This window comes from Coturnix japonica, chromosome 7 (genome assembly GCF_054131305.1).
Source record: "Coturnix japonica strain WE chromosome 7, WE-NBRP24, whole genome shotgun sequence".
Classification (NCBI taxonomy): Eukaryota; Metazoa; Chordata; class Aves; order Galliformes; family Phasianidae; genus Coturnix; species Coturnix japonica.
In genome coordinates, this window is record NC_140669.1 from 847,501 (window position 1) to 874,440 (window position 26,940).

Sequence of the window (26,940 nt, forward strand, 5' to 3'; positions counted from 1 at the left end):
GCCTCACTGTTAATACGGTCACAGACTCTTTCTATGTGTCTTTCTAGGTGTTCTTAAAATGTAGGTAGAGAGTTCACATCAGATCTCCAATGTATCTTTACACTTAATCTTTTGCATTAAAGTAATCAAGATAATTTAAATAACATTAGGTATAGGCATATATTGCCTCACATACGAAGTGTGTTGCCACAATTAAGCTTTATCGATTCAGCTGTAGTGGTATCTTTTTCCTGGGCAGAGAAAGAGGAATCATTAGCATGAATAGTTAAATGTCTGGTTAGCATGACTGAATGTATACTCAAATTAATTATTTTGAATAATCAGATGCCAGTGACGTGTCTTTTCCCTGTACGTCCATGTGTAAAGTCAGTCTGTATTTAGGAAATTATTCCACACTTGACAGCCAAGTCACAGAAATGGTACCAAGGCAAATTCATAAATCTTTTGAAGGTACAGTATTTTGATTTGTTCACCACTTACCACCTGTGAGGCCAGACAACATGTAAAGGTCTCTGCTGATAGTCCGTTCCACTCCAGATATTACAGAGGTTAAAAGTCACATGTTGCTTATCTTCTTCTTGACAAGGATTTGTACTTTCTGATGCTTCAGACTGGCTCAATCTCCCTGCTGCTGTTAATGGGGAATGCAGTCCCTCATGCTGTGTGGTACAAAGTCCAGGCTGTGTTTCACAAAGTCCAGACTCACGATGCTCATTGCTGTTTTTCATTAAGCCTCCCAAAGCTCTGCTCTTCTGCTGTCCAGGCAGGCCCTCACGTTGATAAGAATCTCCATTTCTTTTAACACCAATTATGTTTTCCAAATGGGCAAGCTTATGCTCTGGCATGAACCTGTTAGCAAAAGGAAGAGAAAAATCTATACAGTATTTACACTGGGTTGCAGTCACACTTGGCATTTTTTAATCAATTAATATTAAATGAAAAGACAAAAACCAGTTGGTATCATACATCCATTCAAGCAACAACTCCACTCAGTAACACACTGCATATATATCTTAGAGAATACGGTGCCTGTGAAACATTCACTGGCTGGGGATCCAAAGGTCTCTGAACTACAACACTGCTAACAGCACAGGCATTAGCTACAAAACTACTTCTCTACTAAAATAAAATTAAGGAAACATCTCTGGGAAGTAAAAAGGCAATTTCTGTTATTTCAGCCAGTGAAATCTTGGCACTTTTGCTCAGACTACAGCTAAGAGTGCTAATAAATGCCAAACACGGTGGTGTAACGACATAATGTGAGTGTTGTCTATCCCTAAGCTGACACCAGCAAGTGCCTTCGTCTCAGCTAAGTGAAAGCTAATACAGAAAGACGATATATTGTCTAATAACACGGACCAAACATGTTCCTGTGGCACGGAAGAGGGATTTTATCCTACTATCCTTTCCTGATTTCTGCAACAATCATCTGAGAAGACGAATCAAAACTTAAAAACAGAAATCCCTTCCAACAACAGGATGCACTTGCACAGAGCTGAACTCCTTTTGTAATATGTAAAATGCAACAACGCAGATATACTTCATCATTGGAGTTAAAGTAGGGATGGATGAATCGTGGTCCTTGCTCAGGAAACACTCAAGCAAAGCCCATCCATTCAAACGCAACTCTTTTACATTAACATAAAGAGAACTACATGCGCTGCCATCATGGGATCCTCACTCTAAACGTCTGTCTGTACCTCAAGTTAATTTACCCAAATATTATTTACTTACATGCCCTTCAGTGTGACTATGGCTCTTCCAGATAAGCAGAGACATTTAAATTTTCTGTTTCCTTTTAATTTCCAAATGTTTACACACTATAGCCTGTTTATTGAACTGTTTACTAAAGCGAACACTTGCTCCATTTTATCAACCTCCTCCACAGTTCTTCAGAGTTTTGCTCGATCAAAGCAAGAGCTCCTTTCCGAGTTGTGAACGAACTGTTTGTCAAAACAAATATCCTTAAATGCTGGAATCACCCTGACCTGCAACAGAACACCTCTGAACACACGCGGGCCCTCTTGGTATCAACTTGGTATGGCTGCCTGTATTCCTATGTGCCTGGCTACTAAGCACACACACACTCTTAAAAGTTAGGTCAGCATTGCAGATATCACCTCACTTTTGGTGGTTAAGCTCAAGACATGGATATCTCCAGCCACCATCAAGTTTCATAGGACTGACACAGGTAAGTGGCAGCCTAAGCTGAATTATCTAAAGCCGTTGGGTCACAAGGATCCGAACCCTAGAACACATCATAATGTCACTATGTATTTTATTTTACTCAATTATTTCATTTGTAAAATCCTTGTAAGATGACACAAAACTTAGTTAAGTTACCTGGCACCCATGCAAGGATGTATTTTCATATATTTATGTTGGGGAAAAGGGGAGGTGAAAATAGGTAAGGAGATTTCCCTTAAACCAACAGGCCTGTAAGAGAGTCAAGAGTACGGATTCATCCAATCATATTTAACTGACTTTGAAAAACCACTGCCATGAGAAGAACTACTTCATGCACTAAAGGTTGGACCACCTAAGTGTTCTGTCTCGTTGTCTGTGTTTAATCTCCCAGCCAATCTACCCCTCACTGCACCATTTCTACATCAGAACAGGTTTTTTCCTTCGTTTTCAGTCCTCATAAATCTGCTCCACCATTTCTAGTAATATTAGATAAAACTTCACTAATTTCTCTCCCGAATAAACTATTTAATAACCTTTTATTTAAGACATATGTGTGCAATCAATTCTGTTGTATTTACTTGTATTACACACACAGTATCCATCATCTTGACAATTTTAAAAAGTTTTAGAACACCATTTCACTTAACAGTTAAAAAAAAAAAAAAGAAAGAAAAAAGATTTATTTGATGGTTAACTTTGGAACAAGTTATCTGCATTAACTTCCATTGTTTTGGCATAAAGTAGTTCTGTATATTTTACTAACAACAACAGAGACATGATAAAGGATGTAGGCAGAGAGCCATAAACAGCTCTCGCTGCGAGACCCAGCGTTCATGTAAAAGCATTAATTTTTTGGACTTTGATTGGAAGACGTGTCTGTGTTCAGCCACTTGGATTCTACTAAATACAACCGTGTATAAAATGTTGTACCTGAATATAACAATTTTAACTGCAGAAAGACCACTGTAAATCATAGCCAGTATAAACCTGTCCACATGATTGGAATAATATAATGGATACTGTAGTCCCTAGCCACTAGCTAATGTTCTTTATGACACTTAAATAAATGACTTGAAAATAAAATAGTAACACAAAGTCTTCTAAACCTGCTCGTGTGCCTTTCCCAAATGCATACTGCAGAAAGGCAATGTATAGTTAACACTTTTTTTTCTGTTTACATTCTCTCCGTAGCATATTTGCTCCAGCCATTCTTCTTTTCTTCTTCCAAATTCACATTCATTCTTTCTATTTTTCCCTGCCACCTTTCAGACTGAGTCATCTCTCCAACCGGTACCTGCACAGATCTCGGCCAGTGTTAATCATCAAGAGCATGCAGAGCATGCAGGATTTCTACACCACTGCCCAGTTGGGAACCTCAAAGGCATCTATAACAAGCAAAGTTAAAGACAGTTCTGAAAGTGATGTGGATCTCTTTTAAAATTATAGAATCCTAGAATCACCAAGGTTGGAAAAGACCTAAAAGATCATCCAGTCCAACCGTTCACCTATTACCAATAGCTCCCACTAAACCATGTCCCTCAACACAACATCCAGTCTTTCCTTGAACACCCCCCGGGTCACTGACTCCACCACCTCCCTGGACAGTCAATTCCAGTGCCTGACCACCCTTTCTGAGAAGTAATATTTCCTAATGTTCAGCCTGAATCATTGCTCCCATCATTACCAGGAATATCCCAAATATTCCATGATTCTATGAAGTGACACATCTTGAAGACTCGTCTTTAGTGACTTCTTTTTTTATTACAGACACATTTTGTTCAGCTGTGAGAAAGAACTGTTGGTCAGGTATCCCAGTGCTGTGTTACAGCTGGAACCTAAAAGCCCGAAAGGAGATTCCCAATATTTAAGGAATTTGATATTAGGGTTAACTGAAGTTGTCAAATACTTTCTGGGATCTAATTTCACTTTCTGATCTTCAGCAATGCTCGTAATTCTTCATTCAAAAGAGGGAAGAGATTACTTGTCAGCAGTAATCTCTAACACAGATAATGCCATATAAATATTAGGGGCTTATAAGCATGGACACGGATTAGGAGCAATGAGAGAGAGCAGAAAGAAAACTGAACAGAGCCAAGATTAAGCACTGGGAAGGGCAAGGCAAAAGAAAATACAAGGACTGAGGCTGAGCACGTCTTCCCACAGCTGAACATACATTTTCCTGGGTAGAATAAGTAGGGTTTATGTAGAGATTTGGAGTGCTAACAGCACCTCTTCCCTGTGAGCAAAGTAAAATATACAGAAGCATTAAAATATTTGAGAAGTGCTCTTTCCCCCCTGTCATTATCTTCTCTTAGCTGTCTTCTCCATGACATGAGAAACACAGAACAGAGTCAGGAAATCACTTCCAGTCTCCTACCCAAAGCCCATCCAATTCTATCAGGTTGCTAAAAGCCGCATCCCATAAACTTTCTGACTATGGTCAAGGCCAAAGACGTAGGTTTTGCATCTTGGCATGGCCAAAATCATTGTCATTTCGGCAAGAGATCAGCTGGACACAACAAGCCCTGGAGGTGTGCCTGCCTGGAAGGTAGGATGCAAGAGCTGCTCGCAGGGAAGTGAGGCTGGATCCAGGGCAACTGCACATGGTTGCTTTTGGCTCAAGTTGGATGTGCAGTCCTTTGGAGCGGGGAGAAGAAAGATCTCAGGAGAGTAGAATAGAAACAGGATAATTCTCACATTCCTCGAACCCTAACTTCCACCTATGTTTCCAAGTAATTCCTGAGCAAAATCCCTCAATATCTAGTATTCCTATTTGACACTGCCAAGAAATTCCCCTGCTAGCACTTGCATTTTTTTCCCAGGTTACTCTCACTTGGATTCAACTATGCTCCTATTATTTCATTCCCTAAGCTGCAATACCTGCACCTCAAGTCAGGGAGGATGGTCAACTCAACTTTCAACTTTCCCCCAAGTGTTACATTTGAATTCCTAACATGAAGATCACAGCCCAAGCTGCAGCGTAAAGCCTACATACAAGATGACTTGGATTTTAACTAGAAGTGCTCTAAAACCAATTATTTCCCAAAATACACGGAAAGGTACCAACTTCAAAAACATAAGCCTGCAGTGAAGCTATGCAAAACAGGAAGAAAGGCAGGTGAAACGACTCCAAAACAAATACAGCCCCTGAAAGTCTATGCTTCCCTGGTTTTGAGCCCTCCACGCCGCCGCTCTTCATGTACATCATGTGAGCCAAAAGCATGTCGAGTCCAATTGAGTGCTTGTGGGATCATTCCATTCTCTTACATATTTACTGCCGACAAATTATTTCAACAATGTCTTAATTGCTTTAGGTCAGCAAAACCAAGCAGATGTTGATTACTCTGCACTTTATTACTGGAAGGGAGACTGCAGCCACTGATGTCACAAGCAAAACTCGCTCTGTCTTCAAGGAAGACGGGCCTGCCTCTAAATAACTGAATTCACATCTTGAGTTCCCCGAAACCCTTCAAAGCGAAACATAAGACCCTGTGCAGAGCTGTAATTCATAAGACCACCATCCTCAACACATGAAATCATGATAAGTCCAAAATTCCTTGGAATGATGGCAATGAGCTGCAATACAGATTTGATAACACAGACAAAAACAAATTACGCGTTATTTTCTGCAAGGTGTAAAGACAAGCATCAATTGGGAGCTTTTTTTCCTCATTTTCTCTCTAATTAAACATCACCACTGTGCAGATCTGCTACACCAGCACTGCAAAGGAACAGACCCATTTTTGGAGCAGCAAGATTCATCTTGGTAACAACGGATAAATTCAGAAATTCCGAGCTTAAGTTCTGCTTCCATAAAAGTTCAAACAAATGAATTACACTATGGAAAGAAAGGTTAAGCTTCTGAGAATTACAAGGTTTTTAAGGTTCTTTAGGATCCTAAAGGATTGGTCATGTTTATTACTGCTTACTTAAAAAAAAACCCAGCACGGCTCAAGCTCTTATTTAGAAAATGCAAATTTCACATGTAACTCCAAACAATAACAGTATCACGTCTTGCTAAACTGAATTGGGAATTAGTATTTGAAAACTTGCATCACACCTTAAAACATCTACTCCTTTCTTTTCTTTTTTCTTTTCTCTTTTTAATTAAAACTAATGCCAGGATCCTGCAGCATATAATTTCCTGCCTTGTGGAAATCCTTCTAATCAGGATATATGGAATGGTTGTCCCCTTTAACCAGGCTGTTTTGCAACACACGCAATGCAGAAGGGAGTGCTATCATAACACTTCAATAGTTAAGTGACTTTATGAGAAAAATACTTCCAAATGTTTCCTAAAACCTTCCAAACCGCACCAAAGAACATTATCGTAATATTATGTTTCCCTATGGCCTCCAATATTTAAGCTTGCTATTCTCGAAATGATACTTGGATGAAAAATATGAGTTTATGTAATGTGTAAACTGTTCCTAAAAGAAAAGTTGCCTTTAGAATTACTCTGTATAGATGTCAGATATTTTACATTTTCAATAGCCGTTCTGTATTAATTGAACGAATAGTATTTGTATTTTAGTGCTTTGGGTTGCACGTGAAGAGTCTCTCTTTTAAAACCAGTCACTGTGTGATCTTATTCACGGCAAATACTGAAAACAATAAGTGTCCTGAATGATTACATATCAAGTTATGCATAATAGATATCCATACTTCTTGCACAGTATACATAATCTATATAAACTGTAGAGCATATATCAATAACATATTCCAGCGAATCCAGCATCAAAGAGTTCGTTTATAGTAGGTTTTCATTTGACTCAGGGTTGTAATGTTCTGTGCAAGCATAAGCTAACCATTTCAGTCATTTTGCCAGCAAGCTGCTTTTTGGCAGATTATTGGCAGAACATATTGGCAACAAACTCGTGCAACTAAGCCCTTCTTATAACTTACAGGTAAATAATGATTTTAATAAATTTATGTAAAATGTTCCACTTGCTCACATCTGGTTCTGATCATTCACTCAAATGCCCAAATGCAAACTAGTGTGTGCTGCTCAGGAAAGCACTATGACTCTATGAACATATATTTCACCTTAATTATTTAACACTTTCTCAGGTACCCCACGAAGCAAATAATCAACGAAGCCCACTTTCACTGGGAGGTTTAGCCGAAGTAAACTTTATCTGAAATGCTGAAGAAATTAATTAAAAATAATAATTTTATGCACATCAAAATCTAAACCACATTTTGTTAGGAGTACATTCATGTAATAAGAAAAGCACAGGACTGTCGCACACTTACACCATCCACAGGACATTTAAATCATAAGGTCCAGCCCATTTGCCTCCGGCCATGAGGACCACTCACCAATACAAGGACTCCATGTGAAAACGTGCTACTGTACGATATATTTTTACACCTTTGCTGTACCAGAACTGAAGCTTAAGTCAAGACAATATCAACACAGATGAGCATGAATATTACTGCATTAAAAAAATAAGCCTGTGGGGATGCAGGGAGCTCAACCCCAACAGTTCAACCCAACGCCTTACACCTACAACCCTAAAAACTGTTCACGTGGAGACACCTCAAGTGATCGTGGAAACGAGTGCTCACAGAATGGTACTCACAGGTCTCTACTGAGAAAGGTCTGTGGTGGAAGAAAGGCTGGTACATAAGAATTCAGTGGCAAATGAGAAAACCAAAATAGAAGAACTTAATTAAGGCAAAGAATTCAATACCCAAGCCACCATATTGGATGGTGGTACCCCTACCTGCCATTCTCTTTCTACTCACAACAAATGCCAGCTGAGCCCATGCTCCATGGGTTCTCCAGTACTGAGTGTCAGAAAGCAATGCCTTCTGGTTCTGGAATATCATTGCAATTAAGGGAAGCAATGTACTTTAAAGGGTTTTACACAGTGAATGTACATGTTTATTCTGCTTGTGAATACATTTCAGAGTTAGGTTTCGTAGTTATTTCACATGGGGCACAATTATTAAGCATTAGATTTTAGTTGTGTTCAACACAGCTTAGCATTTACTTGCAATTTCTTAACATTTATTCACTTACGGGAGTGAACACTTCAGAATTTTGTAAGGCTTTGCAACATGGTTAAAGCCTGGTCAATTCTCACTGAGATATATGGGGCTTGCTGGTGAAACTCTCTGTTCCTATAGCAGACTTGCCTTTAATTAGATCTGCTCCAAGGATGCAGTATCCTTCCAGCACGTTATAAACCTAAGGGCATATATTTGTATTGTTTAAAGGCAGGAAATTCTGTGAACTGAAATGAGAACATATCCCTTTTGCCTTTACGGACTTTTGTTATTTTCTCTTCCTTCTGGGGCTTTGGAAACAAAAACAGTGAAAGCTGAAAGTTTGAACAATAGCAAATTACTTTCAAGGAAAAAAAAGAAAAAAAAAAAAGAGTAAAATACAAAGTATATTTTTATGGCTTAACTCATAGACTTTGTATATATGTAAATTGGTCATATCCAGGCAACAGCAAATACTATTTGCAGTAGGTCCTTAGACTGCAATAGGATCAGACTGGTTTCACCATAAAAGACCATGCCTTTGCTGTTTTAGTTCATTATTATTCCTTTACTACCTGGTATTAACTTATACCCCACCAACTTCATGACAGAGCAGATTAGTTTCATGGTAACCACAGAACTAGGGCAACCACATTTTTATTGTAAGCAGAAAAACGAATAGTCTCTGTAATTCTTTTACTTTGACTACTCCTCCAAAGAGTCCCACATCGCTCCTTGAATTGATGCAAAAGTCTGGTCTGGAAGCATAGAATTCTGGGACCTCGTACAGTGCTCAGACACGTGAAATGAGAACTGCTGAGATGAACAGAGCCTTGTGTTCCACTGAAATGAAGAGCTGGCTTTTTGACAGAGCAGCAAACTTTGTCACAGCTCACGTGTGGCAACCTCAACTGCAGTGACAGTGAGAGCCTAAGCACTTACCCAGCACTTACATAGAGGTTTCCCTCACAAACGGCGTACAATGAGCTGACTGCTTCTATCTAATAAGCTTAATAGCTAAATATAAATTACAGTGGGATGCAAGGCCTTAGAGAGACATTCGACACCCAAGATATTGCTTGGCTACTGGGTCTCTTCTAGCTTGTGTCCACACACGCTAATCCCTCTTCCTGGACAGCAGCAATTATAACACTGGTGAAAGGCAGGACTTCAGTTTATTTGCTTTCATTTGGCACAGAGCTTCATGCCCATCTCATCCACTCTTGGAGGTCACAACTGAAGCTGGGATCGCAACGAAACACCATCAATCATCACAATAAACACAACTCAGCTGTTTCTGTGCACTCAAGGCCTATGGTGGAGAACAATCTTATTAAGGGATTTGAAAGAAGTAGCTTCGCTTTAAATAAGTGCTCACAATAATGACTCCTAAAGAAACACTACTGATCAACCCTGGGGAACAATTAGCTAAGAGTTATTCATGCTGATCTGTAGGTTATCTGTCTTGTAGATCTTTGCATAATAGCAAAGCAGACCTACAATTATCAGCTACCAGCTACAACACTTCTACAGTCTCTCCTGTAGAGGTGGGCAATGAAGACAAAAGCTTGTTTCCCACCTCAGACATCAGAAATGGAAACTGCGGATGGAGAAAGCAGGGTTATGAAATCCAGCACCTATCTTTACCTCAACTGCCCCAGTTTTAATTTAATCCTTTTTACAGTCTCTCTAGTCAGCGCCATCCCATTGAATGTACTTGCCCCAGTGGTCAAGGGACAAACTATAGTGTACTTTGAAAGGCAGCAGCACACAAACACGTATCAGCCACTCATTTACTGGTCCTGCTTACCTTATTTTTAGATCTTCTGCAAATGTAATTAAAGGCACTTAGGAGAAAAATCATAGCTAAGTTCACGAACTACACACAAAAAAATGATCGAGATACCTTTTCTTACCAGTCATGGCAAATTAGAAGGCCCAACTAATAGAAGCAGATGCACTGGCTGCTAAGTTGTAGTTGCAGACAGAATTTTTTCTGCTAACATCAAAAGAACAAGGTGTTTGTATAAATAGCCTTTTATTTTGATCCTATTATTCTATATGAGCTAGAGGAGAGATCAAAGGAAAAAGTACCCAGGTTTCACTATTAACACTTAACATAACTCCAGTCAGAAAATCCTTTCCAGATTGCTAGTGCAATTTAAAGCACAGCACATTTTTGTTGTTCGGTTGGAAAATATACCTGAAGGCACTGTTTTGATTCCCTGAGCACCTTTTTCATTGTGGAAAATTGCTTCTGATATATGTATTTCCAGTTATTTTCTTTCTTTCTTTTAATGACAGCAACCCCCAGAATCCCCAGGTTTGGGAACTACACTGTTTTGAGTCCTACGTGCTGTCAGTGGGAGACAAAGCTGCCCTGTACTGGTGACAGTGTATTAGAGACCACATGCAGCAGGCAGGAAATTCAAATACAGAAGCTTGGTGCAGTCCCTGCCAGTGGCAGCTCCACTGAAAGCAAAGCATACCAGCTTCAATTGAGTATGTAAACAAACCTAATGGGCCTTTAAAATATGTAAAGGTTCCTCTTGATAGCTGGCAAGAACAAACGCGTTTGAAGATTTTGTATTGCTTACTGTGATATTATCCAGAACTAGTGCTATTAATTAATAGTTCTATTGCCCCTCTTAGAACCCACTGACATTAAGCAAAGAAAAAATAACTATATACTGTATTTCTTACAGTGTCGAAGTACAGTAACAAATATTAATATTAAGCCTTTTGTTGAACGTAAGTTTCTCATTGATGTTTGAGTAACTTATGGTAATTCAGAATATCACTTCAAGTCAATTCCCTTAGCCCAGAGTGAGCATCGAAATCTGCTAACAAACAGGTACAGCTTTGTGGACTGCGTTTGGAACAATCAGTAATCTAGCAGTCATTTAGAGATAAAAATAAATAAATAAAAGAGGGCATATGTCCTTCTTCCCTGCCTTCCCCCCCCCCTCCCCTTCCCAGTTGCTATTAAAACATTCATGTTACAAAGTTGTTCCAAAGTTTATTGTAAATGCCAAAAAGTGGGCACCGATCCCACAAGAGCTGGCTCGGTTATGGCCCACCATCTTGAACATATTCATTTTATCCAGCTCAGTGCCAGGAGATTTTTTTTGTCTTTCTTTTTTTTTTTACTTAACTTTTCTCTAATAGCAGTAGATTGCGCACACACGAACAGATAGCAAGCCACGATTCTGGGAACTTGCACAGTGAATGCTAAACACATGCAGGTGAGCTGTGGCCTAAAGTGAGCATTACAATTATGGGTTAAATGAGACAAAATGTTTCATGCACAGTCAGAATACGTTCGTATTACACATAGCAGCCAGCTGGCTATAAATCCAAGATGTAAGCTGGAAATCTTTGCAGTTTAAATGGATGAATACAGATATAAATGGAAGAACAGCGGTTTGTCACCGTATGAATGGCTTTTAACTGAAAAGAGTGGATTGCTTTTGCGATGGTTTTCCGAAAGAGTAACCTTGTTGAGACGAAATTAAGAATAAGTGCGATGATTGGGATGTTCCACACATTTATGCTTTCTATTCTGCTTCGAGACACAGAAGTCTCATCCTGCGCCTCTGAACAATCACAACGTGGCTTTAGATACAGGTGCTCTTAGTGAAAAGGGACACCAGTTCTTTAATAACACCTCTGCAGCTGATGAGCTGTAAGCAGGACTACTCCATTAATTTATTTCAGATTCAAATTACCACGAGCTGAGCTGAAAGAAGCTCTGAACCATTTTTCTTGCCATACTTCCAGCTCTAAGTGAAGCAGACTACAGCCTTCCGCATCCTAGATGTATGAATCACTGAATCTACAGCCATGCTCCTCGCTGCACAAGACCTACTGTGAAGCTGCTAAACCAGCACCTTCCTATCAAGCCCAAAGGATATGAGAGGTGCGTCTGAAGCATTCTTTTGCAGGCACCAAAAACAGCCCTAAAAGTTTTCACAAATGGATGGACCTGAAAGATTTCCTGAAGCACTCCAGGCTCCTACATGTCTCCAGGCTCCTACCTGCCTACAGCGTCTGTTGTTTCTCCATCTGAAGCAGACCTAATTCCCACCTGAACCCAACAGCAAGTTCCTCTTACCAAACATAGTATATCAGCTACACTTTAAAGCTATAAAGGACCTCGGTATGGGTGAACTATGCTTACATTCACTTATATGTTACACATACATAACATACATACAAAGAAGTTTTAAAAAATCTTTAAGATTGGATGTGAGCTCATAGTTTTGATGTACTCACAGTTGACAGAAGGGGTAGATGGAAACTGTAGGAAGGCTGATAACTTTTCTCCTATGTCTCTGAAGTGATTGACTGGGAACTGAGGAGGAAAGAACAAAGATTTGCTGTTCTTTACAGTCACGCAACGAAAGTGTAGGTTAAATACAGGAAGTATTTGCAGATTTCAGATATTCTGGAGACCTTTGTTGCTTTTTCCTTGCATTGAGATTTAATCTCAGCCCCAGCAAAGAGCTGGGCTTTCAAGTTCTACCATCCTCCACTTAGACAGAACCCTACCCTCTTTGACACATGCCAAAGTGGACTTGAGATACAGATTTTAACTTCAGCTTTCTAATCCTTTTGTTCCATATCAAACATGTCATAATCATGACCTTTAAGTACAAAAAGCATCTAGAGATTTTTATTTTATAAATAAATCTCATATAAAATATGTATATAGCTCTAACTCAATAAAATGTATCATTAATACCCACTACAATATTATAGAATGCCTTTCAAACCAGAGGTTGGCCTTCTCACTACAATTCCGAACAAGCAATGTTTCTGCTTCTTTAGCATCAATCAAGCTTTAATTTTGATCATTTGCCTGAATTCTTAAAATAAGCAAGTTTTTTATAGAACCAACTTCTGGAAAAAATACCATCTTCAGTTTGAGGATAACCAACTATTCTACTCTAGCTGGCCCTCATCTGCAGAGCGCATCATCACGTACATATGGACTGTAAGACAAATCCAAGAGGCGTTCTACCACTACTCACATGAATAAGAAGTGTGAACACCCTTAACATTTTATTTTCGTTATGCTGCTGCATTACCTTTGGTTTTCAGAAACATTTCTGTACAAATATCAGCACTTCACCTTACACATCTTTTCATACATCACCCAGAACTTTTTTCCTTTCCTCTCCAAATCAAAAGTTCCCTTATATTTCACTCACATTGCAAGTTCATTTTGTTACGCTCTTCCATATCATCATACAGAAAGCATCGTCTGAACTGATGATCATTTTCCTACCACGGTGGATAAAAATTGGGGCTAAGAATGCTCAGCACATTATAGAAGGGCTTAACAGCACAACGGGTAACTCAAATATCAGATTTGCCAACATCAGCAATATCTGGCACTGCAGACCTCACTGAGTAAGATCAGGAAAATACCTGGCCATAAGACATTCAGAAGCATCATATACAAAAACATTGCTAGGGAAACTTCCAGTTCTCACACAAGCATTCAGATAATTTTGATGGGTCATCTGTACCATTAGGTGCTTTCTGGAAATACCTTCCTCCTTTGCCTTTATTTTTCTTTGTGAAGAAAACAGGAGATGAAACTCTCACCAGAAAGTAACGAAAAGTGCACATTAACCTTTAAGTACGTCGGGTTTTGGTAAACAGTGAGATCACTGGAAATCTTATCTTCTGCATATGAATTAGAGGAGGGTAATGGGACTGAGCAAAAAGTCACAGGCTACTTTCATCAATACATGCCTTTTATGTAAAATAGGCTGTTAATTTAAAACTAGTTTTCAGTGTCTCTTAAGAGGCAATCACGTTAAAATTAATCAAAGTGCTGTGCAGCTGTTTAAATGGGAGATGGGCACCTCCAGATATTCAGAAAACTCCCTGGGGCAGATGCTCTGAGGCCAAAGGCTTTGCGTCCCAGAGTCCATCCCTACCACGGGATGATGTCTGCACGGTGGGTGAGGACCCACAGCGCTGCTCACCTTGTGGCCAGACAGCAAGTGGTACATGAGGTTCCCTGGCTGATATCACTTAGCACTGGCAGCAATGGGCCTGACTAGATAGCAGGAAGACACTGGGACCACAGGAAGGCACTGGGGCAACAGACAAGGTGCCGTGTGAGTCCCAGGGACTTCAATAAGGCTTGACATGAAGGCAGATGAGAGCCCACAGGACCTCTGGATGAAAAGAAGACCCGGTGTTAACATGATCAACTTAAATCAGGGCTATGAGGTTGAAATCACTGCACAGGGTCAAACAAGGCAGTATGAACCAGGAAGGCTGGGCACAGCATTAAGCCCCTGCATTAAGCTACAGCCCCCCAAATTCAGCTTCTCCTTAAAATATTCCTTCACTTGTTCAATGCCCAGGAATGACTGACTGAAAAGATAAACCCCGTAGGAATAAAGCAGTGATATATATCAAAGGTGAAATTGGTAATTATTTTGTACCAGAAGTCTGAAAACACCTTCCATCAGCACATACAGAAGAGGTCTGTATTTATCTACAAATGCATTTCCTTAACATTCTGTGATTGATTTCCTTCAGCGAGAATAACCAACTTACAATTTTCAGCATTTACCAGGACCTTATTTCATGAATTTGTATGAAAGGCAGAAAAGTATAAATGTTTAAAAGCAGCCAGGAATACACGCAACGCAGCCTTTGTGGAAATAGTGCAATTATGTTTAAAATACCAAACGCTCAAATTACTTCTGACGTTTGGTCTGAGTTGCTTTAGAATTTGCACCTACGACCAATAAAAAATAGTGGTTCTGAAGGAGACGGATTATTTCCTTTGCAATATGTTACCACAGAGCAGTTATTCTCTCTTTCTACCAGATCTGACAGCCATTCAAACACACGGGTTTTGCTGCACACTCAACTAGAAATATGATCTCTTCTTGGAAACTCCTCTCCATAACATTTTCTTCTGTCAATTCTCAGTAAGTGCATACAATAACAAGCGTGACTATTGAACTTTTAAAGTATCAATGTTCAGTCATCTTCCTGAGTTTACATATTGCAGCTGCAGGGCTCAAATCAGGAATAAGATTCTGAAGGACCGTGATCTCTGCCCACAGTTTAGATGCTTATCATCATCTTTCTGTGGTAATTAACTGGCACTGCTTTCTCCTCCTCCATTTCCAAAGGGATGATTCACAGGCTCGGTCTTCCAGGAACCAACCACTTTAGCTATTCTCTGCACTTCCTTCAAACTCTTCCTCACCAGCAGCCAGCCCCCTGCTTGACCCTACCTTTAATAAATGTATGACTGGAGAGTCTCAGCTAAAATGCGTGTTGTGCCTTCTGAGAAAAGGGTGACTAAGTGACACCTAAAACCCAGAATTGCACCACTGAGCTTTCCAAACCATCCTGCAGCCACGGCAGCCTGCAAGCTGGTTTCAGAGTCACTGCTGAAGGTGAAACTGCCAGATTTCTTCACTTTGTTATACAACAATCATGTACATGGTATTCTAGCACTCTGCTCTGAGCCATACACAGGATATTAATCACAGTGCAGGTACAAACTAGATCAGCAACCCAGCAGCTCACTCAAAACGAGAACTCAGCAGCACTCATTCTTCCTCACCCACCTGCTTGCTTGGACCTCTTCTCCCACTGGTTAGCAGGCCAGTTTGGCCACTCACACTAAATAAAGTTACGTGTGTGCATTTACTACCTCCTTCAAGATAACCTCTTCTTCAAACATGTTCTTAAAAGAAAGAGAGCATTTTATAATGCTATCTACCTGAATTTGCAGGTCTATATGGCTCACATTCTCTCACAAAATCCCTTCCTGATCCTTTCTGCTGCAGTTTTCTCCTGTGAGCCCTCTCATGAAGCGCAAAGCCTTGTAAGACCTGGCCTCAACTGCCGCTAAACCATCCAGCACCATCTCCATGGGCCCACATTTTCAGATAACGGTAGAATTATTTTTGCTGTCTTCATTTCCCAGAAAGATCGCCTTGAGATGTTCAACTTTCCCCTGATCATCCAACCAGATAAGATGCAGCGTTTAATTTTGTTATACATGCATTGGATGGTCAAATGAAGCGAACCTTAACAAGTAAGGTTTGGGAAAAAAAAACATACCCACAAACACCCAGTTTTTGTATTAGAAGCAGAAAAAGGAGGCTGAAGAAAATGCCAACCTCTCAGCAGGCACTGAGCATCTTAACAGAGAAAAAGCAAAATCAGAAAGTCAGTGATAAACTCTATCATCACTCCAGGAGAAATACAGAACAGAGCTTCATATGATCTCGGCTGCTGACTGAGGGTCACAGCGGGACACAGAAAGAAGCAACAGATGATCGGGATGGCTATTTCAAAAGGTCTGCAGTTCTCCAGTGCTAAATTTATACTCAGATGCTTAGAGCGAAAAGTGTAACAACTAACTTCCTCAGTTGAAAACGTCAGGGGGAAAAAAAAAAGTAACCAACAAATGAAAATCTTGACTCAGAGTCAACAGGAATATCGAATCCTCTGAGTCAGCAGCCAAATGAAAAGGGCTGAAACACAACCCAAGGAAAAAGCAGACAGTCCTCCAAACTGAGAAAAACACCTCGGATTATTTTCTAATTTCTGTTTCTTGTTTGAAGGTGCTTGTCTTCAACCCGACCTGTGAGATAGGAGCCCTTACAGAACACACTGCAACGGGTGCAGATAACATGGGCTTCAAAAAATGCCTTCTGCCCAACAGCTACACGAAGGCCAGCCCACCCCCTGAAATACTGAACACGTTGCTCAGACACATCATTCATTGCTTCCACACAGCTGCATTACATCGTGCTGGTGTAAAAGCATCACCTACAGAGAACCTGCAACACAACCCTTTTGCAAGCACCCATCCCTCAGAGCAGCACCAAGCACTGCGCTCACACTGCTGCTCTGCTGCTGTCACTGCTGGCATCTTCCTTACAGGTGTCATACAAAGGAAACAGCTATTCTCAATGTAACCATCCTTCAGAAGAGTCAAACTGGTTATTTCAGAAGCTCGGACTTTACCTGTGTGTATCTACACATGCACATGCATGGGAGATGTTCTGAGCAGGAAATTCCTGTAGCAACTACAACTTCCAGCCTTAGACCCTCACACAAAACTTGGCTGTTTGCTGTTTTCTAACAAGGTAGTTATTAAGCATTTAAGCTAACTTTCCTCCTGTGTGCTAAAGTCATTTGAAAACAGAAGCAAAAACAACCCCACCACACAGCTGCGTCACCAGTTAGATGTGGTAAAACACCATCACTGCAGATGCACAGAATCGGCGGCAAGAAAAAGGTTTACTCAGTAAACAACACAGCTGAGATCCCAAAGTTTTTCGCTCTGTTCTTTCATAAATGGCAGCAGGAGCTCCTGGCTGTGCATTGCTCTCAAATGGCCTCAGTGCCACCGGTCAGCACCCCTGGCCTAATGGCTAAGCCAGATGCAGGAAGCCTCAACTCTTTTATTTTCCAATGAATGCTTTATTTTGCAGCCCCTTGACCTCTCAGTGCAAAAGAACTGGTTATTTTGCCCTGTCGCTGATCTACTCCGTGGTTTCCTCACCGTACTGCGGCTCAAGCAATGGCAACATTAACCAAATCCCTCCCTCTCTAAAGACGTTTCTCCTAGGTACAGTGCTTGCAAAGAACAACAGAAACTGCTACTTTTCAGATGTGGGCAATGCAGTCCTTACCCAAAGTAGTTCCAAAATTCCCTGCCATTAGTTATCCATTACAATTCAGAACCTGTGTCTAACTTGGAAATTCAGACTTTAGCGCATTTTACTCTGAGTTTTATAGTACACTAAACTGTTTAATTGCTTTCTACAGGAAGTAATGCAGAATTATTTGTAGATTCGGTAATGGAACCAGCGAGCCAATGATCTTCCACTTCTGAAGTTCTCCAGCTATCCTGAAATAATAAAAATACATCAAGACAGAAGCGAGAAAGCAAGTGGACAGTTCTGTACAGCTTCTCAGTAATAAACAGTACAAGTGCGATACTTCACCAGAATGTTCAAAAAGTAAATTGAATGGCAGCATGATTGCAGTGGTTCCAGTTATGTTAATTAGGCTGAATTCATGGTTCATTGATGCTGCAATTATGCTGCAAAGAAATGCTGCAAGCATGCTATCTCATCCCACCGCAGCCTGCTGAGTATGCTGCCATTATTCTTCTTATGGCAAAAAGACTTTCTGAAGAGATACCACGGAGGAGCCACGTTTATACTCACTCCACACAGTTTACAAAGGTGCAATTAGACAACTGCATTTGGACACTTCCTTCTTTCACAGACTTAATAGGAAAAATAGCTCTCCAAATTCACTGGCAATTTTTTAAGCATGCTTTACTTTGCCAATTTGCATACTAAGCATACAGATTATAAGCCTTATTAGCCCCATTTCAAACACAGGGTAAGCAGAAGAGGTGAAGAGAACTGCCCAAAGTTATGTACTTCATCAGGGGAAGGAGAAGCCAAATGTCTCCTTCCCTTCTCTTATGGACATCTCCTCCCTGACCACTGTGAACTGGATGTAATAACACACAACGCACACATCACCCAAATGCAAAACCACCTACTGTGAAAGATGCTTTAATCAAGAGAGAGGTTTGCTTTCAGTGTTTTTCCCTTTGACCAAATGATGACTTTACGATCAAACCATCAACAACAAATTAACCTGATGATCAAACTTAATTTCAACTCAAAGCATATTTAAATCTACACGCTTGCATTGAAGCAAGTGCTCTATTTTCATTCTGGGGACTTTATTAACTATTGTTAAATGTTCAGTTCCTAGTAACTAACATTTTGTTACTTCTACCTACAGATGCCCAAAAATAATGAATATCAGAGTTTATTTCATATCTTTAATATCAATTTTGAAATTAAGATTCTTTGCTAAACTATTATATTGCTATATTTAGTGCAGGAAAACCTAATGCAATACTTAGTTCGGCAGTATTAGACTTCCAACATGGCTGTTTCTTCACTCTCCAAGAATTTTTTGGTAAGTGAAGCCTTTATTGCTTGTTCCCTGGCAATTATAGGTGAAGAAAGCCTTCACAGTACCAAAGGAACGCATAAATAAACCACAGCAGGACTAAAGCGGAATACTTAAACTTGTGCTCCCTGGTCCTTTATATTGACATGCACTTTCCTCAGTGGCCACAGCATGATATTCTGCGAAATAAAGGACAACTGGGCATTACAGTCTCAAATTACTGGAAGAAGAAACACGATGAGCTTCACATGTTGGCCTGCAATGAGACAGGAAATGAGCAAATGTGGCAGCAACTCATTCTCTAAGTGGGCAAGGTGTTAGATGCACCTTCAGCAGAAGTTCTCAACGCATTTCAGCTTTTACTGGGCTCAAAAGACACGGACGGGGAAGATAATCTTTCAGGCAAGAAGCCAGTCTGCTTTCTAAAGAATTACTCTGCCTTAAAAGCCAGACTTGTCATGAAATGCATTTTCTAATGCCTTTATTCTTCAAAAACATGACGGGGAATCAAGTGCCTGAACAGAAGCCAGCCCAATGCATACCACCAAAAGAACTAAGAAACCTACCAGCCTAAGTTCCAGGCTCACAAGTGACTCAGAAGTTGAAATGTCATTAAAGACAATGGTGCTTTTTAAAAATGTAGGCAGATCTTTATAATATTTGATACTAGCCACTTCAAAGTTGGCTCACCGAACTCTGGGATGATTGAGTTTCCCTAACACAATTACAGTGGTAATGGAGCTGGATTGAAAGCTAGGTTCAGCTTTCAAACAATCTCCCCAAAATAGTTGCAGATGATGCGGATTTTAGGTTTCTGATCCTCAGGTGACACAAGTATGAGGACTGCTGGTGAGACGCATTAGAGAAGGAAGGCAGTACTCTGACTGGGATAAAAACATCTTTTCCACAGATGAGTGGACATCCATAACAATTTAATCTAATGAGACATCCAGCTTACATGCCCATTTAAGAATGGTAATGGTCTGGCACATTTGTTCCTCCTTCCTTCAACAACTAACCCGGTTACTTTGCATTTTTCACTAATATTATCTCAAGTCTTTCCCAGATTAAACCTACCAGCAGTATTCACTCACACCACAGCTTCAATTAATACCCAGCCTGAGTCTTAACACGAGGAATTTACTCATTGACTTCGCCTTGGATCTGGCTTTTCTAATGAGTTTTGTAATGCTCTCAAGATGAGGAACCAAAACCAGTGTGACACTACAACCAGTCTCTATATAAATAGAGGTCTGAAAGCACATCAGTAATAACAGAAATATTTAACAGACATTAAATAGTGTCAATTTGAGAAATAATTTGTACTTTATGCACATAGAACTCTCTGTGTTCAGGTATGCAATTAGCCCACTGGTTCTGGCTTGCAATCCCTGCTTTCTGCTTCAAGAGGAGTTTAACTGCAGCACAGAAGATAATGTCAACTGGACAAGCACACACGTGCTCCAAAAGTCTTATTATTATTCTTACTTGAAAAGCACTACCACGGACAGGAGGAAAACTAAATATTAAATATGCCATTAACAAAAAAATATATTTCAAATCAATGAAGCATGACAAGACACAAGTACACCACTTCTCAACTTCTTTTTGCTAATGTACACTGAGGAGACAGGGAGGCAATAAATGACCGAGGTTTGTATGCAGGACATAAAGAACCAGATGAACTTAGAAACAGCGCAAGTCTTAAAAGCATCTCAGAACTCTGATGAAAATTAGCAAAGCCTATAGTATGAGTTCATCACTGAATTCACACCAACCTGTGCCTCTGCTTAGAAGCCAGTAGAAGTTAGAACACTGCACCAAGTTTTACTAAGAATTCATCAATTTCTTCTAACGTCACGCTCACCAAATCTGCTCTCAAACTTAAAACAGCTATTTTATTATCTCTGATACATAAAGCAATACGGCGATATTACAAAATATTGTGAAAGCTGCCTATTTGCTTCATTAAAAGAAAACAATCTAATGCTTAATCAATGCCTCCTGTCCACCAACTGAAAAAGTGACACAATGGATAAAAAACCCACACTTTTAAATTCACTAAGTAGGCAAGAATCGCTCTTAACAATCCAGTCTAACGGGCTGTCATGACTGGTCTTCTCTATGTGCTCATCTCTATGTGCTTCTCTATGTGCTCAGGACAAGCACGGACTGGGCCACAATGGAAGAGGTCCGACTATCAGCATCCCCTGAGTTCAGGGCAGCACGATTGACAACATATCCTTACCTACCGTACTGGTTCTCCCTTGACAACACAAAGAATGATTCCTCTATTACCTGCAGTGATTTATTGAAAAGCCTTTTAAAACGCCGTGCGTTCCATGAGCTAGACTGAAGGAAGATGGTCAGTGGAGGAGATTACATCTTAAAAGCACAGATCATCCATTACCGACAGCTTTTATATCCCACACTTGAAAAAATAAAGTCCTCGTCTACATATGTATCCATAATACGTTTGAAATACGTACAGCAAATATAAAGACCGAGGGTTCAAACCCTCACTTTATCAGCTCCGCAGCCCAATTTGGTGATCAACTAAACCTACAGTACATTTTCATCAAGTGCTGCAAATCAGCAAAATATTAAATGAATCTTGAAAAAATGATTATGAATCCACAGTTCTGTTTGACTGTATAATTCTATTTAAGATTAAAATTACTATCATAAAAAGGCCACTTTCTGAATGTAATTCCACAAAAACATCATCACAAAAGCTTTTACTGCTATTTATGTCAGAATGTATTTTAAACAGTTCTAATCATTTACCTTTGTGGACACTTAATTAAAATTACAAAACCAATTTTAATCTGTAGTCCAATTAATATGCAAATATATGCAAATGTGGTAAATCAAGGTGGTGATTAAGTTAAGGACACTCTATTTCATGTCTGCTTTAAGTGTGAAAACAAACAATCTTTTTTGTAATTGTACTGATGGATTGTGATGTTTATAGGGTTAGTATGGGGTACAAATGTTTATGCATCAACATTATGCCAAAACAAAGATTTTATACTCTGGAGTGATTTAGCATCCAGCATACATTCAGATGTAACAAAGTCATTTTGCAGTCATCTTGTGAATTAGAATAAGGTCAAAGCAAAGTTAAATTTCTATGTCATCCATTTGTATGGCTATTTAAAATTCAACAATCACTTTCTGATGTGTTAGGTAAGAGCCAAGAAGTCTCAAGAATGGCATATTATCACCCTTTATCATTTAGTGTTCATAATACACTGGTTTATCTTTGATACCATTACAGAAATAGTTCTCCCATTAAGGTGCAAAGATATTCATCCTTTTTAACCCTTTCTCTACCGCCAATTTGGATTTTACAACTTGCAGCCAACATTTCTCTACAGCCATGCTCTGCACTCACCCAATACTGGTAAAGCTCCCATCGGTGCCCATTTCTGCAGTCACTTCTCACCTTCCTCCCCAGCTGCTGGCTCATGGAGGTGGCTGCTGCTTCCACATCCCTGCAGTAAAGCCAATAATCTGTTGCTCCTCGAAGGAACAAATCTGAATTCCTTTGACTCACGCTGCTCCACTTGGGGCATCTCTACTCCTGGCCTTAAGCAGCTGATATCCTCAGCCAAGAAAATAATCATATTGGAATACGCAGCATTTAATTTTACAGCTTATTTGAGATGTGCTTGGGAGCTCGGGAAGCGGCATAGCTTTCCCTTTGCCTCATATTCTCAGAAGGAACCAAAGCAGTTTCGAAACAAGTTTTGTGCAGAAGGGCTGCGTTCCTCTATCATCATGCAGTGCTCCCCAAGTATAAAAACAAGGCAGCTCTCCTCTCACGATGCAGTTTCTTTCATAACTGAGGAAACGTTCATCAGACATCACACACACATTACAGAACAGGAAAAACAGATTGTTTAAAGTTCTCACTAAAAGTGATTCGTTTTTCTTTTTCTTTTTTATTTTGAACCTTATTTCCAGAACAGTTTATGAGATTAAGACAGGATATTAATAGAACATTTTTTCTTCGAGTACTTTATGTGTCTGGCATTGCTATTTTTTTTACCACAAGATATCAGAGTTGGAAATTCAGCTGAATTCAGTAAAGCTGCTTTTAAAAACACATTCTGGCTTGACTGTATCGGGCTCCTAATGAACGCAAAATAGTTGGAAATGATTTTAAATGTTCTAGCAGTTTTAACAAGGAAAATGGACACGAGCTACGTTTGCAGTCACTGACTTTATAAACTTGTGTGGTGTGTGCACTGCTCACCTCAGATTATAGGCAGTCATTAGGTCTCTGTAATGAGCAGGACCGACTCACTGAGGTGTCACCAGACTTAATGAGGCACAATACAATTCACCTGGCACAGGTTCCACAATGACATTTCAGTATGTGGTTTCTGGCTAAAAACAACCCTGATTTCCTTCAGCCCTTAAGTGGATTCTTGAGAAAAAAACGCTCTTTGCAGACGGTCACAATCTGCAATAGGAACTAGAAGGAGCCAAATGATTGCTATAGCCTGCTCCACCTCCAACTGCTCTGCTACGTCATCACTATGTCATCCGTGGCTGGTTTCCATCATTTCCTTCTCTGCTTTCAAAAATGAAAGTTTATACATTTTCAAACAAAAGCAGCCAGTGTAGCTGGGAGTCACAGATGAGTTTTGGCTCTGTAGGCTCTTAGGGCATTGAGTTTGTGCCTTGAACAAAAGCATTGCTGCACATGTAAGGATATGAAAGTAGGGCACCGCAGAAGCTGAGATACATACTCAACATGCATGACAAGTTACCTGCACCGCTTCCAGAGACACCTGCAGCTCATCCTAGGATCTGAATTGAAACCTACAGGTACAAAATATGCCAGCAGAGTTCACAGAGCTGCTGAAGCATCAGCGGCAGCTTATTTTTAGTGGGAGATAGAAAGGGATGCTCTGTATCAACCATCATCACAGGATGAATTTGTTGTAACTGACTGCACTAATACAATAGCACTGCCAACACAGACTGAAACTTAATCCCTCTGAAGACATGGAAGCTTCTTTTTCAAACCTGTACCACTGAAGGACAATCTTACTACTGAGTATCCAAGATGTTTCTCTTTAGCTGTTCTTTCCATATTCACTATTTGTATCTTCTTAAATCGAGTACACTGTAAATAGGCCATTACTCCTGATCACTCTATGAGTATTATCAACTGAAATTCTCATAAACCAGTTTTCATGTACTTAGCTATGAAATGCTCTTCTTGGGATGAAGCACGCAGAACTTTACATGCATATTTAAAAACTCAGGCAGCATTTCAGTACAAGAACAGAGTGGGATTCCACCTTCAAGTGCAGTTCCAGAGGTAAATCACACAACAGAGCAGAAGAAAATCAAAAGAAATAGAGCATTATCTCATTTAGCAACAGAAACCGGAACAGGAAAACAAATATATTTTTAAAAGCAGACCTCAAAGCAACACTTCTATGCAGCTTACATTTAAAACTCCAATTTGTAAATGGTCAAAGTTGTATTTTAAAAGTTAAAGGTGCACGCAAAACAAATCACAAATCAACCAAGGGATTTTTTTCCTCCTTTTCTATAATGTATAGCATGCTTGCATCATGCTTCTCCACATTAGAAATTCAGGTCTTGTCTGTCCTAGGAGACTGCACAGCGACTGGAGAACTGGAGTGAAATGATCACATCATCACAAGGAAAAAGAATGTGAAAACTGAGCATCTGAGTGCAAAACTGCTCTTTGGGTGGGGTTTCCATTGTTTTTTACTTTATTAACCAATGCTGATCCTTGCCAGCTACTAAATAAGTGCAAGTGAGACAAAAAGGTTTCTGTGCCTTTGTCTCAATTACCATTTGCAGCACAAAGCAAAAGAAGTAAATGAATTATGCTTTTACACACATTGGTCTTCAGTGTGTGTTTGGGGGAGAGTATCCTAAACACGTTACGATCTTTAAGATTACAAAAAGCAGGAAAAACAAAATAGTGAAGAAATAGGTACTGCCAAAAACCAAAAAAACACTGTAAAAGTTTCTGTTATGCCTTATAGGGCAGCAGAAACGCAAACCTTGTGCAAAAATAAATGATTTCTTATTTTAAGATAATGCTCTCAAGTCTTCTTTTGTGTCTCAGATATAATCCTCCTCTAAGTTACGACTGAGTGCCTTGAAAGAAGATCCCCATTTACCTACTATTTAATAGTGATTCCAATGACTAGGTTTCTTGAGTTTCTGACCCCCTGCGTTTTATGATTTAAACTGTATTTAAACCACTAAACCACTTTGACTCTTATCAACCCTTTAATTACCCATTTGTCCTACTTGCCATTCACTAAAGCTAAGTTTCAGCACTACTTCTGCAACCACACCGTATGACTGTCAATCACAACATTTTCTTTGAAATTAACTTGGAAAAAAAGCCACGTCCTTGATAATTCCTGTGGTGCTGGAGCTGCTGATATATGGCACTGCAAAAAAACAGACAGAAATCTGCAGTTTTTAAGGCGATGGATATCCCTCAATTCAACCAACAGCACTGGAAGCAGAGAAGGGACTCTCGATGATGTAAATTACTCCAGCTGACTTCCACACAAGTGCAGCACTGTAATGCAGCAGAAGGCTTCATCCATGGGCCATCGGGCATGGCTGATCAAACAAGCCATTGAGAAGCGTTGATCCCATTGCTTTTTGAGCCAGACTCAGTTACAGGGAATATTAAAATCATAACTTTTCAGGGGGGAAAAAAAAGTTATCTTAGCTGCATAACAAATAAGCAGGAAAAATAACTCTGCATTAAGCTCAATTTTACACCTTTCCCTTGGTTGCAGGATTTATGGCATAGGTGCTACCCAGCTCAGCTAATTCCAAGCTGCCACCATCCAAGTCAACAAAGTGGAGATGCTATCAGAGTCTGATGCTTACCTTATAGAATTAAAGAGTCCATGTCAGAGTTAAATCACTTGAGTCACTTCGTTTTCTTTTACGACGTTGTGCTGGAGAGGGCATTATTACTGCTGTCTTTAAAAGTAAAAGGAAATCCTTGCAGGACACAGAAGTGCCCAAACACAAGCCTTTATATGAAGATTAAATACAGCTACAACTTGAAGAGAGAGAATCGATCATTAATGTGTGGGAATGCTGATTGGAATATAAGCTAATTGGAAGGTAACTATGATGGGATGTCCTGCCAATAAACCTGCCCAGAGAAACAGAATTGGCTTTGGCACTGGCTCCATTCTTTTGAATAAGCTGAGAAGAAGCCCAGACACCAGAGGTTGTTTGGGACCTCCTCCTATAACAGAGAGACCCTAATTAGCAAAAAGGGCTCAACACACTTTAAGGGTATCTCAGAAATTCAATCTTTGGCTCGGTATGCTCCAGAAGCAAGCTGTGCTGGAAGATCTGATTACTGACACATAAAAGAATTGAGCACACTGGGTTCCTGCAAGCTCCAGAAATATGGGCTTGGGCATACACATGTAAAGGATTGCTGTTCAATCCTTCGCATCAAATCAGCCACACATTTTTACTCCATTTGAAGACATGGTTTCATAGTTTGGTCCTTTGGGTCTTGAGAACTTTGCTTGCTGTGTCTCCGAGGCACTGTGCAGTAACCTCAGAGAAGCCGAGATCTCAAGGCTTCATGAAGACCAACGCCTGGTTACACGTGGGACATCTGCTGCCCTGAGAGGGGCAGGAAGGGAAATGCCAGAGGTAGTAAATACAGCTTTTAGGGTTTCTCCAACCAAACATAATGGGTGAGCA

At 40.0% G+C, this 26,940-nt stretch overlaps 1 protein-coding gene across 50 annotated transcripts in view; it reads right to left on the reverse strand.

The window, feature by feature from the left end:
* QTMAN (queuosine-tRNA mannosyltransferase) overlaps window positions 1–26,940 on the reverse strand; it is a 155,678-nt gene that overhangs the window by 33,940 nt on the left and 94,798 nt on the right. For 29 of the 50 annotated variants that reach the window (XR_014947857.1, XM_085552058.1, XM_085552053.1 and 26 more), the window contains one exon: window positions 481–849. The exons of 3 other annotated variants lie outside the window; for them this stretch is intronic. Coding sequence is in view for 40 of the 47 variants with exons in the window: in XM_085552058.1 (XP_085408184.1) it covers window positions 481–849 (369 nt within the window). In the remaining 7 variants the exon portion in view is untranslated. Of the gene's footprint in view, window positions 1–480; window positions 850–12,456; window positions 12,536–22,582; window positions 22,685–26,940 lie in introns of those variants that run through there. 18 more of the 50 variants (XR_014947860.1, XR_014947858.1, XR_014947859.1 and 15 more) reach the window with 2 other exon arrangements.